Source organism: Arvicanthis niloticus, chromosome 3, assembly GCF_011762505.2.
Source record: "Arvicanthis niloticus isolate mArvNil1 chromosome 3, mArvNil1.pat.X, whole genome shotgun sequence".
In the NCBI taxonomy this organism is placed as follows: Eukaryota; Metazoa; Chordata; class Mammalia; order Rodentia; family Muridae; genus Arvicanthis; species Arvicanthis niloticus.
The window spans coordinates 70159221-70175591 of NC_047660.1; the positions used below are offsets into that span (position 1 = coordinate 70159221).

The 16371-nt window shown below is 44.3% G+C and overlaps 1 protein-coding gene across 3 annotated transcripts in view; it reads right to left on the reverse strand.

Annotated features, from left to right (window-relative positions):
* Fbxo34 (F-box protein 34) overlaps positions 1-15876 on the reverse strand; it is a 71444-nt gene extending 55568 nt beyond the window's left edge. The window contains exon 1 of one of the 3 annotated variants that reach the window (XR_013109387.1): positions 15713-15853. Coding sequence is in view for 1 of the 3 variants with exons in the window: in XM_076931162.1 (XP_076787277.1) it covers positions 15713-15855 (143 nt within the window). In the remaining 2 variants the exon portion in view is untranslated. Of the gene's footprint in view, positions 1-15712 lie in introns of all 3 variants that reach the window. The other 2 variants (XM_034498896.2, XM_076931162.1) reach the window with 2 other exon arrangements.
* Between the last annotated feature and the right edge of the window lie 495 nt (positions 15877-16371).

The following is a 16371-nucleotide window of genomic DNA, read 5'->3' on the forward strand; positions in this document are numbered from 1 at the left end:
GAGCTCATAGGGCAAGTTAGAGCTGGCCTTGGCCATAATTCTTTTTGTACTTATGGGAATGGCAAATATAAAAACTGTGACAGCAAGAAAAAGCAGGTGTGCTCTCCAGCTGCTGCTAATCTGAGTAGCTCAACTTCTAGGGATCATCCACAAAGCAGCACAGAAGCAAGGGCTCACGGTGGCACCGTCTGTCTATGATAGAGAACGATGGTAATGCCTACATCTCCCTTTCTTCTATGATGTGGCCATAACGTTCTACCTAACAAGACCACTGTGGACGGCAACTTCTAGAAACCTCCCTGTTAATAAAGGTTAGCACGTAGCCTTTGCTCCTTGACCCACACTGCCTGGAATGAGTCCACCTGAAGATCCAGACAGGTCACTGAGGACTTGGACAACATTGAAAGAGAAAGAGCCTACACAACCTGAAAGATGAGGATGGGGGAGGAAGACAGACAGACTAGATGCCTCTTCTCACGACCACAGCACTTGTTAGGTGAGTACAGACAAGAGAGAAAGCGCTCTGAGGTATCTGTGTCGTACGTGCATCTTCTGTGTTATAGCTTCACTTGCAGACAGGGAAGAGCAGGCATTACAAATACTTCCCCAGGCCTACGTGCTCCCGAGCTCCTGCTCCAGAAATGTCTGTTTTTAGCCCACTGGTCAGGCTTCCTATAGCAGAAATACCTTGTGTAAAGAGAGACAAAAATGTTAGGAGGAGGAGAAAGGACAAAGTACCATGTATTTCTTTAAACACATTGGTTTATTTTCATTTTCTGTGTATGACTGTTTTGCCTGCATGTGTGTATGTGCACCACATGCACGTCCATTAGAACCTCTGCAACGGGTTTATAGACCTACCACATGGATGCTGGAAATTGAACACAGGTCTTCTGAAACAGCAACAAGTTCTTTTAACCTCTAACCAATCTCTCTAGCCCCTTTATTTATTTATTTATTTATTTATCTCCCTTCTTCTCACAGGAAAGTACAGGCAGTGGTAGGAGCAAGGACAGAGGAGGCATCCTCTGATAGAGCAAGCCCCAGACTGGGAAGTGCTGGCTCAGCACTGTGTGTGTGGACACAGCATTTACCCTTACAGGAGGCCCATGAGCCACACTGAGGCCCAGCCAGCATACTCCCAGGAGCTCTGCTGACACATGAAGGACAGCCAACAAGAAATGGAAATAAAGCATAGGTTAATGGTGGGTGGGGGAGATAATGAAGGCTAAAATTGTTTAGGGCAAAAGAACAGAATGTGTGCTGAAAAAACAGGCAAGACAAGCAATCCTGCTGTTTTTACCAAGGGGAACGGGCACCCGACAGACAGGAGGAGGAAATGCATGGCTGGCATGCTCAACCACATAAGCACACGACCTAGCCAAAAAACATTTTTTCAAAGGCCATAGTTTTAGATAATCCTGCACGGAGATAATTACCCTAAGAACCACTACATCTTAGCCAGTGTTCTATTGCTATGAACACCATGACCACGACAACTCTTTTTTTAAAAAAGCGTTGAATTGGGGCTGGCTTACAGTTTCAGAGGTTTAGTCCACTGTCATCCTAGCGAGGCAGTGTGCAGGCAGACATGGTACTACAGAAGGAGACAAGAGTTTACCATCCAGATCCACAGGCAGCAGGAGGAGAGCAAGCACCCTGGCCTGGCTTTAGTTTCTGAAACCGCAGAGCCCAGCCCAGTGACACACTTCCACCCTGGTGTGGCCACGCCTTCTCCTCCCTGGTGACTGGGCCTATGGGGCCACTCTCATTCAAGCCACCACACACTAGATAAAGAGAATCACAGCGTTGGAGAGGGTAAGGGAGTGGGGAGCACTGCCAAGTCAGGTCCCGTGATGTGAGGGAGACAAGAGCACGTGGCCTGCTTGCTATATGCATCCTATCTCTCATCACCTGTTCTTAAGAGAGACAAACAAAGCAACCACATATAGCTAAACAGCCAAGAAGGGGCTGAAGAGATGGCTTGGCAGTTAAGAACACCTGGTGATTTTCCAGATGAACCAGGATCCAAATCCTAGCACCTACATGGCAATTAACGACTGTCTGTAACTCAAACATCAAAGGATCTTACGGATGCCCTCTTCTGGTTTCTGTGGGCACTGCATGCACATGTTGCATAAACATACAGGCAGGCAAAACACTCATATAAATAAGATTTAAAAAGCTAAAAGAAGAAAAAAAATCCCATTAACAAAAAAAGTCATATAAAAGACTTTAGGGTGGAGGGAAGCAAGAACAGAGATCTGCAGAATTCAATTAGGAACATCTGCAAAGCCTGCAGATTGATTAAACATAGAAATAAATCAAATAAATGAAATGTATCAAACTGAGCATGAGTGTGGTCTTCTCAACAGTTTTTGTTTCAACCCCATTTTCCTTTTTGAGACAGGAAATCTAAGATGGTCTGAAATTTACTGTATAAGTCCGGCTGTCTTCAAACTACTGGTGATCCTGCTGCCTCAGCCATTAAGTATATATACTTTCTGTTACTGTTTTTAATGCAAAATTTTACTGTGTAGCTCATGCTGGCTTTGAACACAAAATCTCCTGCTCCAGCCCCCACAAGGTTAGGATTGCAGATAAGCATCATTATATATGTCTAAATTAACTATTCTTAGATTATTTAAGACTGGGCCTATTTTTGAATATATAATTTTAGACTCTATTTCCTATATATTTCTATGTAATGATTATTATACTACATAAAATAATGTTCCTTTACTTTTAAAAATACACATAAAATTTAGCATATCTGGCATCAAAGACTGCCAGAGGTGTGCAAAGTCTATTCACATGGAGAGCGACTTGAGCAGCAAACCCTGGTTTAGGCACCAATCCCAGGATGACAACTACTCAGCCTTAAGACACAGAACGCCACTCAAGTATGGATCCACCCAAGATACAAATAACCTTTTAATCTAAACATACATACATTTCAACCCAAAAGGAGGCATCATCTGTCATTTCGGGTTATCAGTAGCAAACACTCTATGTTGGGCTAAAATTGTAGCTCAAAGTGTTCACCAAGCATTTGTGACGCTCCAGTACCAAAAAAAAAAAAAAAAAAAAAAAAAAAAAAAAAAAAAAAAAAAAAACCCAAAACCAAACAAACAAACAAAAAAAACAGAGCCAATCATCAAACTGCTTCTAGTAGGCTCAAGAAGTTACAGCAAACCATCAACTATTTAGAAATTCTTAGTAAGCAGTGGATCCTCTGGACTACATGTTGGCATAGAAAAAAATCACTAACCTTGCAAAGTAAATACTTTTGAAGACAAGGCTGTACTTTCCAATATATTATCATCGTATAGAACAGAATCTCAGCAATGTACAATAACGGGACATTCAAGTGTAGAAGGCTCAAAGCAGTCACATATTTAGTGAGTGCAATGAACAGTAACAGTTTAGAAATAAACACACCAAGCAAATAGAATCAAGCTAAAATTCTCTAAGACGTCTATACTAACAGCCACAGAATACCTAATGGGAAATGTCTTAAAGGAAACTGAGCAATTGTATGGATTACTGCAATTCTAGGCCAGCCAGGGTTACATAGTAAGATTCTGTCATTGATGAACACATGAACAAGCAAATAAACAAATGAATAAGTAAAAACCGAAGCAGTTAAATGGAAGGATCTGAGAGTTCAGTTCAGCCAGAAGAACTCAAGACTCGCAAAAAGATCTTTACAGAACAAAGTTTCTAATTTTTATTTATGTATTCATTACATTTTCATTTCATGTGCATTTATGAGCCACATCATGGCTGTGGTCAGAGACAACATGTGGAAGCAGATTTTCTCCTTCCACCATGTGGGTTCTGGGAATTAAACTTAGGTTGCCAGGCTTGATGGAAGGCACCTGCTGAGGTATCTTGCCAAACAAATTATCATATCTTTTTTTTTTTTTTTTCTTTTTCTGAAGTAGGGTCTTGCCACGCAGTCCAGGCTGTCCTCAAACTCAAAATCCCCTAGTCTCAGGCTCTCAAGTGTTGGGATTATAAGCATGGGGCACTGTGTCAGGCTGATAATATCTTCCAGAAACATGTACTCCCCCTCTCATGTCTCTTAAAGCAAGTTAGGGATAGGGTAAACCTCATTTCCTAAGTTAAAATTCAAGGGCTGGGAAAATGGATCACCAGGGTAAATAAAGTGTTTATTATTACCTAAACTAAGGAACTAAGTTCAAATCCTCAGCACACATATAAAAAGCAGCATTGCAGACTAAGCCTGTAATCCTAGCAATGGGGGTACTGAGGGTTGGGATGGGCAAAGACAGGAGGCTCTGGGAGTGCCTAGTCAATCAGTGAACTCCAGGTTCACCATGAGACCTTGTCTCAGAATGTAAGATGGACGGTGAAAGCTCAGCCATTAAGAGCACTTTCTGTTTGGATAACCCATGTTCTGTTCCCAGCCCCTACAAGGGGGGCTCACAACCTTCCTTAACTCCAGGTCCACTGGGATCCAAATCCCTCTTCTGGGCTCCACAGGCACTGCACACAAAAATGGTACACAGACATACTTCTAGGCAAAATACACACATAAAAGAAATCTTTAAAAATAATTAAGGTGAAAAATGATCAAGAAAACACCTGGTGTGGACCTCTAGCCTCTCCCATGCATTCAACCACATACCCACACACAAATAAACACATTTCAACCACACACACACACACACCACAGACAAACACATTTCAAGCAACACAGGCAAAATAAACATTCCCAAAGTCATATAACTACAGTAAAAACAAGTGATGTTCTAGTAGCTTATACCATATAGACTACGATCATCCATAATACAGGCTCTTTAAATCAAGACATTTACAATGATTCACCTTTCAGAGACCACCAGACTGGTTTTTTGAACATTCTAAGCCCCTTTATTGAAAATGTTAAGGTAACAATATGTCACTAAAATGTCAAGTTACGTAAGCCCTCCAATAAAATTAACCATTTCTCTGGCTGTTAACAATAAATTTTGATTATTTATAACCACCAATATGTATTTAGCAAAGGGAGTTACATAAGGTATTGAGGGAACCAACAGCAGAACATGGGAGAATTCTTAAAGACTTGCATTTACCTAAGAACAGAAAATCTGTAAAACTGAACTAAGAGAAAAAGAGAACACAGCCAGGCATGGTGGGTATGCTATAATCCAAGATTTAGGCCAGCCTGGGTTACACAGGAAGCTACTGTCTCAAACAACCAACTAATGCATTTAGTACCAATGCCTATTTTACATTTCCCAGAAAGAAATGGATCTTAAAATTCCACAAATAAGAAAGTTAATATATTTCTATTTCATCAAGCTAATCATTATCACATGTTAAAGAAACTGGGTCGGGAGGGATGGTTCCTTAGAAAGCTTCAGGTCCTCAGACCCTCTCTGAACTAGTTTCCACCTAGAACAGCTTACAGCCTGAAGGATAGAAACTTCCACTCTATGACTAAAGTGAGTGGAGGCTGTGAAGGTCCTGAGAGCCAAGAGACTGAGCCTGATGCCTCAACTTGAAATAAGATCTCCTGCCCTACTTTGGAAACTGGTCTGCCTCTTCTAGTTCTTCAGCAATAAAGTAAATGGGTCCTCTGATCTATCCTTATCAAATACAGATTTTATCTTAAGAAACTGCAGCTAATCAGTAATTAGCTCTGTAGTTCCTAGAGTGATTTTTATGGCTTCAAATAAGCAATTATATAAACATAATTGTTTTAACTTTTAAAACACACTCCCTTAGCACATGTGAAATACTGGGTTTAAATCTCAGAAACAGAGAGAGAGAGAGAGAGAGAGAGAGAGAGAGAGAGAGAGAGAGAGAGAGAGAGAGAGAACCATACCACAAACACAAATTAACACACAAATTCCAACAACTCAAACTGCTAAAAACATACATAGAAGTTAGCCAAAAAGAGTAGAAAACAGTAACTTTAAAAAACTTTAAGGATACAAATTTTTTAAAACTAGCTATACCCTCATTAAAGAAAAAGCTAAATCTTAAATTATATATGCCTCCAATTTAGGAGCATAATAAGATGTGAGGCTTACAACTTAGAAGAGGAAATAAAACTAATACACACAGGAGACAAATAGAGAACAATTAAACAATTGCGTTTATGTTGAAATGCCGAAGTATCAAATGGCTAAGTGTTTACTCTGTACACAGTAGGAGTCTGAAGAGATGCTGAGGGATGGAGGGTCTGAGGAGTTCAAGGTTGTTTTAGGAAACAAGATTTTTTTTTTTTAAATAGTGGATGACTGTGTTAGTTTGGTTTGAGTTTGACTGGTTTTTTGAGACAGGGTCTGATGTAGCCCAGGCTGACCTCAAAGGTAGCTTAGACTGGTTTTGAACTCCTGATGTTCCTTCCTCCACCTTCCAAATGCTGGGAATACAGGGGTTTGTGCCACCACATCTGACTGACTTTTTTGTGTGAAGCAATGTAAAAGGCAAGGCTGAAGAGACCGAGTGCGAGGGTTACCACAGAGAAACCACTAAGTAGGAGGATGAGTGAGGTCATATTAAAAGCTTAAGAATCATTCTTAAGCATGACAACAAAAAATTAGAGATTTAAATAATTAATTAAAAAATTAAATTAGAGATTTAAACCCAAAAGTAGGCTCAGTAGGTATATGGCTGAGGCAGGAGGATTCTGAACTCTGGCTCATCTTGGGTTACCATGTCACAGAGAGAAAGTGACAGAAGAAAGGAGGAGGGAAACTTCATCTCTGGGATTTTAGTCCAAAACCACGAACCCACACATACACAGTTTCAGATATACACTTCTAAAGTGCCATATGGCTCACACTGTGTTCTCATGGGACAGTACTACCCTACAGAGTTATCCCACCTCTAACGTGCTCATAAAATGAAGGACAGTTTCCTTCCTTCAATCCAACCATCCGTATTCCATACTAGAGGATCAGAATAGTAGCAAAGATTAAACTGAAAAAAATAAATAAATTCACTAAAAGTGAACAACTGCCTGTTTAATCGGAGCAAGGAAGGCGGACCAAGTTCACGAAATGAGCATGCGGTGTTTGCATCTACAGCCCTTGGCTTTAGGAGCCCCTTCCTCAAACAACAACGTGTAGGTAGTGTGCTAGTCAAGTTCTTCTCAAGAGAAGTAGTCTCAGACTTCATACTGCTAACGGTATCTATGGGCTAGCTTAGGAGCCCTTCCCACAGCTGCTCCACAATTCCTTCCCCCTGCATGTCCTCGTGTAGAGCCACATGGCATTGAGGACACAGGATATGAATGATGACAAACACACTGTGACTACAACAGGACAAAAGGCATAAAAGCTGAGCTCAGTAATGAAGGAAGGGCGCCAGCAGAAAAGGAGGTCAGAGACACAACTACTCAAACTTCATCTTTCGACTTCTCAATGGTGCTAGCCAGTGAATGACTTAGTTTTCTGTTATAACATTTTAAAAATTAATGTTACCATTGATTTCATAGGCTCACTCAGAAAACTCCAACCCATGGGTTTATTGAGAAGCAACAAAATTAGAAAAGGCTTTATCTTCACACGAAGATTATCTGAGAGAACGAGTTCAGTTCTTCACACAGTACACTGCAGACAAACTCCATTCATGGCTTCACATGGAAGCAAAGGTCTCACAAAGACAGAAAGAACATGTCCCTCTCAAACAACTGCCATCAAATACAGTGCAGCAGCTTCTGGTTCAAACATTGGACATAAGGTCGGTGCTGGCAGTAAGCACTCAGCAGGCAAGTTCTGCACTGTCATTCTGGGGTTTGCTCCTAGAAGCTCAATTTAATGTAGGTAGTCAGCCCAACATTTACAAATCCTTTCTCATTAAATCCCGTTTGGTACTACTGAGAACGATACGTCCTTGAACAGTGAGTCCGAATCACGGATCCACAAAAGAGGCTCTCCTCATCGTAGACGGGAACCTAGCAAATTAAAACCTATGGGGTACAACAGAAGCATGTCTTCTCAGAGATTACAACTGAGGAGCCCTCAGAGGGTCAGAAACACAGGACAGTCTGGGTCTGGAACAAAGAGAGCCACCAGCAAAGGTGAGAAGACAGAGGCAAGCAAGCAACACAAGGGGAGGGAAGAAATTATGAAGTCAGCCAAACCTATGACAGATAGGACAAGATTTCCCCAGGAATCTGCTTTTTACATCACTCTTTCCTCTGATCATGTCATTACTGGAGGCTAGAGAGATGGCTCCAGAGTTCAAATCACTGGCTGCTCTTCAGTTCTCAGCACCCACGTGACAACTCACAACCATCTGTAACTCCAGTTCTGGGGTTTCCAACATCCTCTTCCAACCTCATCAGGCACCATACATGGTACATGCATGGCCATACATGGTATACATGCACATAACAGGAAAACACTTATATACTTGAGAACTAATTTTTTTTCTCATTAGATTCTGGCCCTAAAATTCTTTCTCATACTTTATGGCAAAACTTCCAGTCTTTTAAAAAAGAAAACAGAAGTTCTTTTCTCTGAATCCTTAAGTGAAGTCCCTTATCTGATGACAAGTAGAGTGAACAAGTTATTTGAGGCTGAGAAACTGTAATCAATACTCTAGCAGAGAGGCCCGCTCTTCACACAGCCCTTACTATGTTCTCCTGTGGTGGTAGGATCAAGGCTTCCTGCAAGACTTTTCTAAAGGCACTAGCCTCTCTGTGAGGTCACACCTAATCACATGGTGAAGCTCCTAACAGTCTGCTATTGAGATTAGGATCCAACACAGAATCTAGGGGACATATTCACACCTAGTGTTCCCAAGGTCACACAAAACTCCTCCCTAGCAACAGCCCCACAGATCTTAGCCAACCGCAGCAACAACTCAAAAATCTAAACTCAGACTTTCAACTAATAGGTATGAATGACAGACAATCAAAGGTGAAATTCGTCAGGAAGCAAACTGCTGGCTCGACACCAGCTTGTAAAACCAAAAAGCTCAAAGCTCACACTCATCCAAAAAACAACAGTGAGTCAGGCACAGTCCAAAGGGGAGTAGAACATACATTAAAATTAAATCGCTCCTTAAAACTATCACTTAGTACAGAATCTCCCAAAAGCATGTTAACCCTTAAAGTTCCATAGCCTCTCTGACTCGATAGTCTGCTTTCCAGACCAACTATGTGGAGACTGGGCTCCTAAGGATCCAAGCAGAAGCCATTCCCATGGCTTTTCTGGACACAGCCCAAGCTACAAATCTCTTCAACCTGGACTTGTTAGCTAAAGGCTCTACAGGTCTTAGGGGTAAGCCCCATCCCTAAAACTCCATTGAGCTTTGCCTAGTAGGAGCACTCTCCATCATGGCTCACCTCTTGGGGATGGGAATGGGGCCTTCCTGGACTCCAAAGTTCTCCAGAGCATACTTTGGAATACAGGTGAATACTGAATGTCTTCACAGAATGCACTAGTATTCATGGTCTCATCCCCCCCCCACCCCCACCCCAGTCTACTCTGAAAGAGCCTGAGCCATACAGATCTAGCCAAAGTTTAAGACTTCCAGAGTAGCCATTGTGACTTAGACCGCACCTGGGTTACTTAGACACTGGAATGTGAGGACCACAACCTTGAAGTCATCCAAGGCCTGTGATGGGCAGGGCAGCTGTAAAGATCTGACATGCCTTAGGGATTACTGTCTTGATGAACAGCACCTGGCACCATCGACCCACACTAATCTCTTTATCCAAAGTTCACCTGGCTACACCCCACATGCTCTCTACCGAACCAATCTCTCTTCTCATTTAGAACGTGGCCAGTCTGAACTGTGTTCCACTCTTCCCCTTCTGTCCCTTTTAGTATGAAGTGTCCTATATAACTGCTTTTGTCCCCTCATGTTACCACAAGCAGTCAAGAGTGGCCGTGTGCACCATCAGTGCTTGCTTCTGCCACACACTTAATTGCTCGGACAGTGTTTTCAGAAATACACAAGGACACAAGCCTGAGTCTGTTTAGTTCTGTCTCTCTACAGTTGGCCTGCCACCCCTCGTTTCCAACCCACTCCCCACTTCCACCTGAGTCCAGTTGGCCTTACAGTTCCTTTCCCAGCAACCCACCTCCAAACCTGTTCCTTCTCTACCTCTCTCCCAACTCCCAAGCCAGCCCCGAATTTTCAGTCACTGCTTCTAGGTGTTGCTCTCTGCCCTCACTCAGAATTGCTGAAACAAAAATGCCTTGCCTGGGTTTTTTTTTTTTTTTTAAGAATTATTTATTACATGTAAGTACACTGTAGCTGTCTTCACACACACCAGAAGAGGACATCAGATCTCATTACAGATGGTTGTGGTTGCTGGGAATTGAGCTTAAGACCTCTGGAAGAGCAGTCAGAACTCTTAACCACTGAGCCGTCTCTCCCCTTTGCCTGGGTACTTTACAAACAGAAATTAATGTTGTGCTCTGAAGACTAGGAAGATCAGGGTGCCTCTGACATCATGAGGAGTCACAAGTGACTCAGAGCCTCCTTCTGAAGCACTCTGCTCCCATCACCTCTGAGGGACTACGTCTTCTGATTCTTCTCACCAAGCATGACCCTGCCCAAGCGAGCTCTAACAGATCAAGGAAGTGGGTCTGTTGAGCAGTTTTGGAAGAAATGAACAAATACAGCAAATATTAAAAGCCACTTAAACTGACTAGAAACTTCCTGTGATAACAGGATACAGGGGTTACATAAGTATGTACATATAAGATTTGTACATTTTACCATAAATGTTACATAAAATTAAGTAAACAAGTAACGATAAAGTTCTGAAGTGTGTGTTTATGTGTGTGTGTGGTATAATTATTATAAACTGCAACAAAAAATTAAGATTGGCCAATAAAAGGGGGAAATATGCAGGTAGTAAAATCAGCTAACTATTTCACAGAATATTATGGAATTACAGAATCTACATGGTGGGTATTTAGTTATTCAATGTTCCAATATTTTCCTGTAATGATTAACAATTTCCCCACAAAACATCAGGAAAAGAGAAGACTAAAAATGAAGGCCATGAGAGGCCCCTGCACTCCTTAAGTCCACAACTAAGAGAGCACAGGTCAATAAAAGGTACGTGTCTGAAGGGTGAAGACAAGGCATAGTGAAGCATGCCTAGAATCTCAGATCTCGGAAGGCTGCGGCAGGAAGACTGTGAGTTTAAAGCCAGCCTGAACTATATGATAATATCCTGCCTCAAAAAGCTTGAACTTGAAAGAAAGTTCAAGGGGAAGAGGGCTACTGAGATCTGATCACCTCCACACATCAACTGTGGCCTTAGGCACTAATCCTTCCATTCATGCTGTGACAACACAGCTCAGTAATGTAGTGGTACAAGTCCTTGTCTGAGGCTATGAGTACCTGAGTTTCCAATTCCTCCTTGAACTAACATCTGGATGAAACCTCTGCCCAGACAAGTGTAGCAACAGTGTCTGACTAATCCCACTGACACTGTGCTCTCTGCAGTCACGTCAAAGTTAAACAAAGGTGAAGGGACAGAGGATGAGTAAGGCTCTTACTACACAAGTATGAGGACCAAGTGCAGATCCCCAGAACGCAGGCAAAGCTATGCACAGCGGCACGTCTGTAACCCTGCTACTGGGAGATCCCATGGACCCACCAGTCAGCCAGGTCTAGATAAAGCAGCAACCCTCAGCTCTAATGACACTCTGTCTCAAAGTAGAGTGTCGAAGTGACAGAGGGAGACATCTTGATATCGACACCACCTGGTCTGCACACATCTTCCCATGCAGGAGGGTGCATTAGGGTGCTTACACACACACACACACACACACACACACACACACACAGAGAGAGAGAGAGAGAGAGAGAGAGAGAGAGAGAGAGAGAGAGAGATGAATATGCAATAGGCATTACATCATGTGCCAGTCCCTGGCACAAAGATGCTCAGAAGTGTTTGCTGGCTGCCAGTGCTGTACAGCACACTAGCACAGGCTTGGACTCACATACTTACATTGTGACTGCAGTAGGAAACAGACAGGATGGGTTGTGAAACTAAGTATTTACACAGCATGCACTGGAGCAATGGTTCTCAACCTGTGGGTTGCTGCCTCTTTGGAATCAAACAACCTTTTCACAGAGGTCCCTAAGACCATCAGAAAACACAGATATTTACATTATGATTTATAACAGTAGCAAGATTACAGTTATGAGGTAGCAGCAAAAATAATGTTATGGCTGGGGGTCCCCACAACATGAAGAAGTGTACGTAAGGGTCACAGCGTTAGGAAGGCTGAGAACCACAGCTCTGCAGTCTCCTGTGAAGCAGTAACTAGAAAATGAAGTTGAAAATGAACAATTAAGTAGTTGACTAAACAACTGAGGATCATGTACATTTTAATTATTAACACCATCCTAGACGATAATACAGTAGGCTCATCTACTTCAAAATCTCATAAACATAAAAAGAAGTGGGAAGCTAAACTAGACAAAGGACCAAAGGGCACCCATGTCCAAATGACCTGGAGTGCGCTGGAGTGAACCCGCCCCTTTCTGATGCTGCTTCCAGAGGACTGCACACAGATTATGCACCTGCTGAGTTCTGCCGAGGCACACGGCCTGACAAGGGGGGGCATTCAGCACGTCCTAGGCACTTCCTCCGACTATCTGGTTTTCAACAACTGTACTTTCTGGAAAGTAGCCCTAAATCAAGTTTCTCAAGATAAGTATGTCCCACCAACAAATACTAAGACAAGAGTAAAACCTACTGGAATTGCAATGCCATGGAAATTAAACTAGGTGAGCATAATCTGAGTTTAGAAAATAAAGTAGAAAAATAAAATGTTTATAGGGTGTTAATTCTGCATGTTGGTAAGATCTCTGACACAGCGCACACATCCTAAGGAGCCTAGCACTGGCACTTTCCTTCACCACCACACTCGCCTTGTCCGTCAGGAAGATGCCACATTACTAATGACCGCCTCAGTCCCTTTCTGTGCAGTAATGAACAACAAAGGTCTTTCTTAAAAAAAGCTTCATCTCAAATTTCCATAAGACCATTTAAGAAGTAAAAGCTGCTTCCTAGACCCAAAACTGCAAAGCGTGGGCGAAAGCAACTCGCTAAAAGTAGCAGCAGATTATACAAATGTTCCCTAGAGTTATGCAATGATACACATTAAGCAGGCTTCTTCATGCCCACCATCATTTCTTAGTAACATCACAGCACACTAAGACTTTTATTCTCCACCTATTAACTCTTCTTCTACATAAAAATAAAAAATGACTCCTAAGCAAGAAAGGCAGTGGGGTAGACAAGCACCGCTAAGCACAGCTATTGCCATCAACTAGAGGGTTTTCAATTCCCACTGAGATTCACTTCCAGGGATGAGAGAGATGGCTCAGTGGTTAAGAGGATGGATTGCTCTTCCAGAGGTCCTGAGTTCAGTTCCCAGCAACCACATGGTGGCTCACACCCATCTTAACCATCTGTACTGGAACCTGATGCCCCCTTCTGATGTGCCCGTAGAGCAGATCAGGTAACAGTTCATAACGGGGGCAATACTACAGTTATGAAGTGACAACAAAGTAATTTTATGGTTGGGGTAAGGAACGTTCTAAAGGGTCACAGACAGCGTCAGGAAGGCGGAGAACCACGGACAGAGCCATGAAGGGGCTACGGTTCAGCGATGACTCCTGGACGTGTCCATTTCAGTATGCTGTTCAACCTTAGGATGCATTTCCTGTGAGACTAGCCTTTCATCTTTAACAGTCGCTGACTGACACCCACCCACCCACCCTCCTGCACATTAGCAGTTTCACATTGGTCACTGGTGCTCACATTTTATTGTAGGAGCCTTAACACTGTTACCGTACAAGTTCTAATTTCTTTAAAGGGAAAAATTCTGCTCAACTGTATGTACAATGGCTACTGAATTGCCAAAGTTTGGTGAACACAAAAAATAAGGTTTATTCTCGTCTTAGGAACTTCCAGTCCAATCCAACTAGTTAGGGCCTGGGAATGCAGCACAGTGCCAATAGTCATGCAGGAGACCCTGGACTGGACTCTCAGGACACACACACCCAAAACCAGCACTAACAGATAATTTCTGCTTCATTTCATGTCCTGTGTTAATTGGCATTTCATCTGCATACTGAGGCAAAATCCAGAGTCATTAAAGGTTTTCCAGGAGCCAGGTATGACAGCACACACAGGTCATTCCAGCACACCAGACACAGGCGCTAACTACTGGGCTGCACAGCAAGTACCACACCACTCAGAGTTACAATGAGACCCTGTCGGGAAAATGAAGTTATTAAACAAAGATATATTTGCATTTTAAGAATGCAAATATTTGAAGAAAAAATAAGAACCAGAAAGTAGTGGGGGTGGGGGGACACCCTATTTCAAGTAACTGTCCCTGAGGAAGCAAGGACAGACAGCTCCTACTGCAGCTTCCTGCTGAAAACCCTAATTGTAACTATGCTTTGGTTTTAAATCCCCTCCCTACATTTTTGAACCAGATTCTAGAAGGAAGAAAGGATGAAAGGACTATTTGCTGGAATGTTCCCAGCAGGTTAGCACACCGGCTTCTACGAAGGTCTACTATCTTTTCAAAGCCCGAGGAAAAGCAACATTCACAAAATTGCCTGCAAAAACTTATAATTTCACATTCAGAAGCACTATGGACAAAATTTTTGTCACCTGACCTCAAAAGTAGTCTTCAGATGTGGGGCTGGGGGGGGGGGGTGGATTTGCAAAGAAGAGGCTTATTGCTGAGCTATAATCACAGAAAACCAAATGTCCCTGATGAAACGGAGAAACACCTGGATAAATTACATCATCAGGTGATTATTATTTAAGAAGAATGTTGGATTGATTCAAGCTCCCCTTCTTTGCAAGACAAAGTTCATTTAAGATCTGCTTGTCTTGGCCATTCGCTAAGAAGGCTAGCAAGCAGATCACTGCCCCCCCCCCAAAAAAAAGATAACGCCAACTGAATTATCAGCCCTCCAGTTGGTTCAGCCCCCGCGCACCCCTCCCCAGCAACTGCTACAGCAAACCATCAAACTGAGTTTAGCTTCCTGAAGGCACTTACAGTGAACACCCCAATACCCCTTCCACGCCCCACCCCCGCGATCCCCCATGATTTCTCTATTTCTAAACCGAACGTCCTTAAACTGTACTACCGATGCTTTCCGAAATGAAGTTTAAGCACCTGACAATTATTACATTCAAACTATACGAAGCCGAGATCCCAGGATTTCGGTTCAAATCTACTAGGATCGAACTTCCTTTTTCTCCCCGCGGGTCCTCCCAGCCCTTCCGCGCGCCAAGGTCGCCACTCGGGGCCTGCTGTGACATCACGGTCTGTCTCGCTAGAGCCCTGACATCACCGACACGCCGAGCCTCGACACTGTGACCTCACTGCCGCAGGCTCGCACCGCAGGGTCCCCCCGGGGAGGGTGGAGACGCGCCGCTCACCTGCGCGGGGACCCCCCCCCCAGCCTCGTGCCCCGCACGCAGCCCACCCGCGGCGGCCTAGCTCAGGTCGCCCGACTCCGGGCCCAGGGAGCCGCTGGACGCAGGACCTCGGGGCCAGGCCGCGCGGACGGCTCTCCGGAGGACGCGGCGGCGGCACCCCGAGCGCCGCGAGCCGCGGTCCCCGCCCCCAACGCTCGGCCCCGCCGCGGAGAGCAGCGGGAGCCACCGCGGTGTCCGCCCGCCCCGCGCCCCGCAGTCCGGCACTCCCGCCCGGCCCACCTGTGCTTCTGCCCGGCCGGGCCCTGGCCCGGGGCTGCGGCAGCCCGATGCGGCGGCGGCAGGCCTGACTCTCTCCCCGAGACTGAGGCGGACCAGGAGCTCAGGGCTGGGCGGCGGAGCCCAACGCTCGCCCCGAAACCCATTTGTTTGGCTAAACCGGCGTGACATCACGCGCCGGCCCAATCGACGGTTGCCCGGGGGCGGGGCCGCGGAGCCTGCGTGCGCCGGCGCCCCCTGCCGGTGGCCGCGAGCGCTGTGGGAAGAGGTGGGAGCTGCCGGGACAAGCGCCTGCGAACCCCGGAGCAGTGGGGATTGGAGAGTTTGAGTGTCACCGCACAGCAAGGACCCTAACCCTATGGCACGGTTAGAGTCACAAATTCATTAAGGCTCGCAGGTGGTCCAGAAGCCTTAATATGTTTGACACTGTTGGATATCCAACATGCCTGGGTCCTAATCTTGGTTCTACCATTAGCATATGGTTCTATTTCAAATTTGTAAAATGAACGACTTAGCAAGCCCATGGCTCTGGATTTGATCCCTGGTGTCCTATACACCGGGCATGTTGCTTCATATTTGTAATCCCCGATTTTGGGAGGTGATTGCAGGTGGACCGCAAGTTCATGGTCATCCTCAATGGCAAAGCAAATTTGAGATCAGCC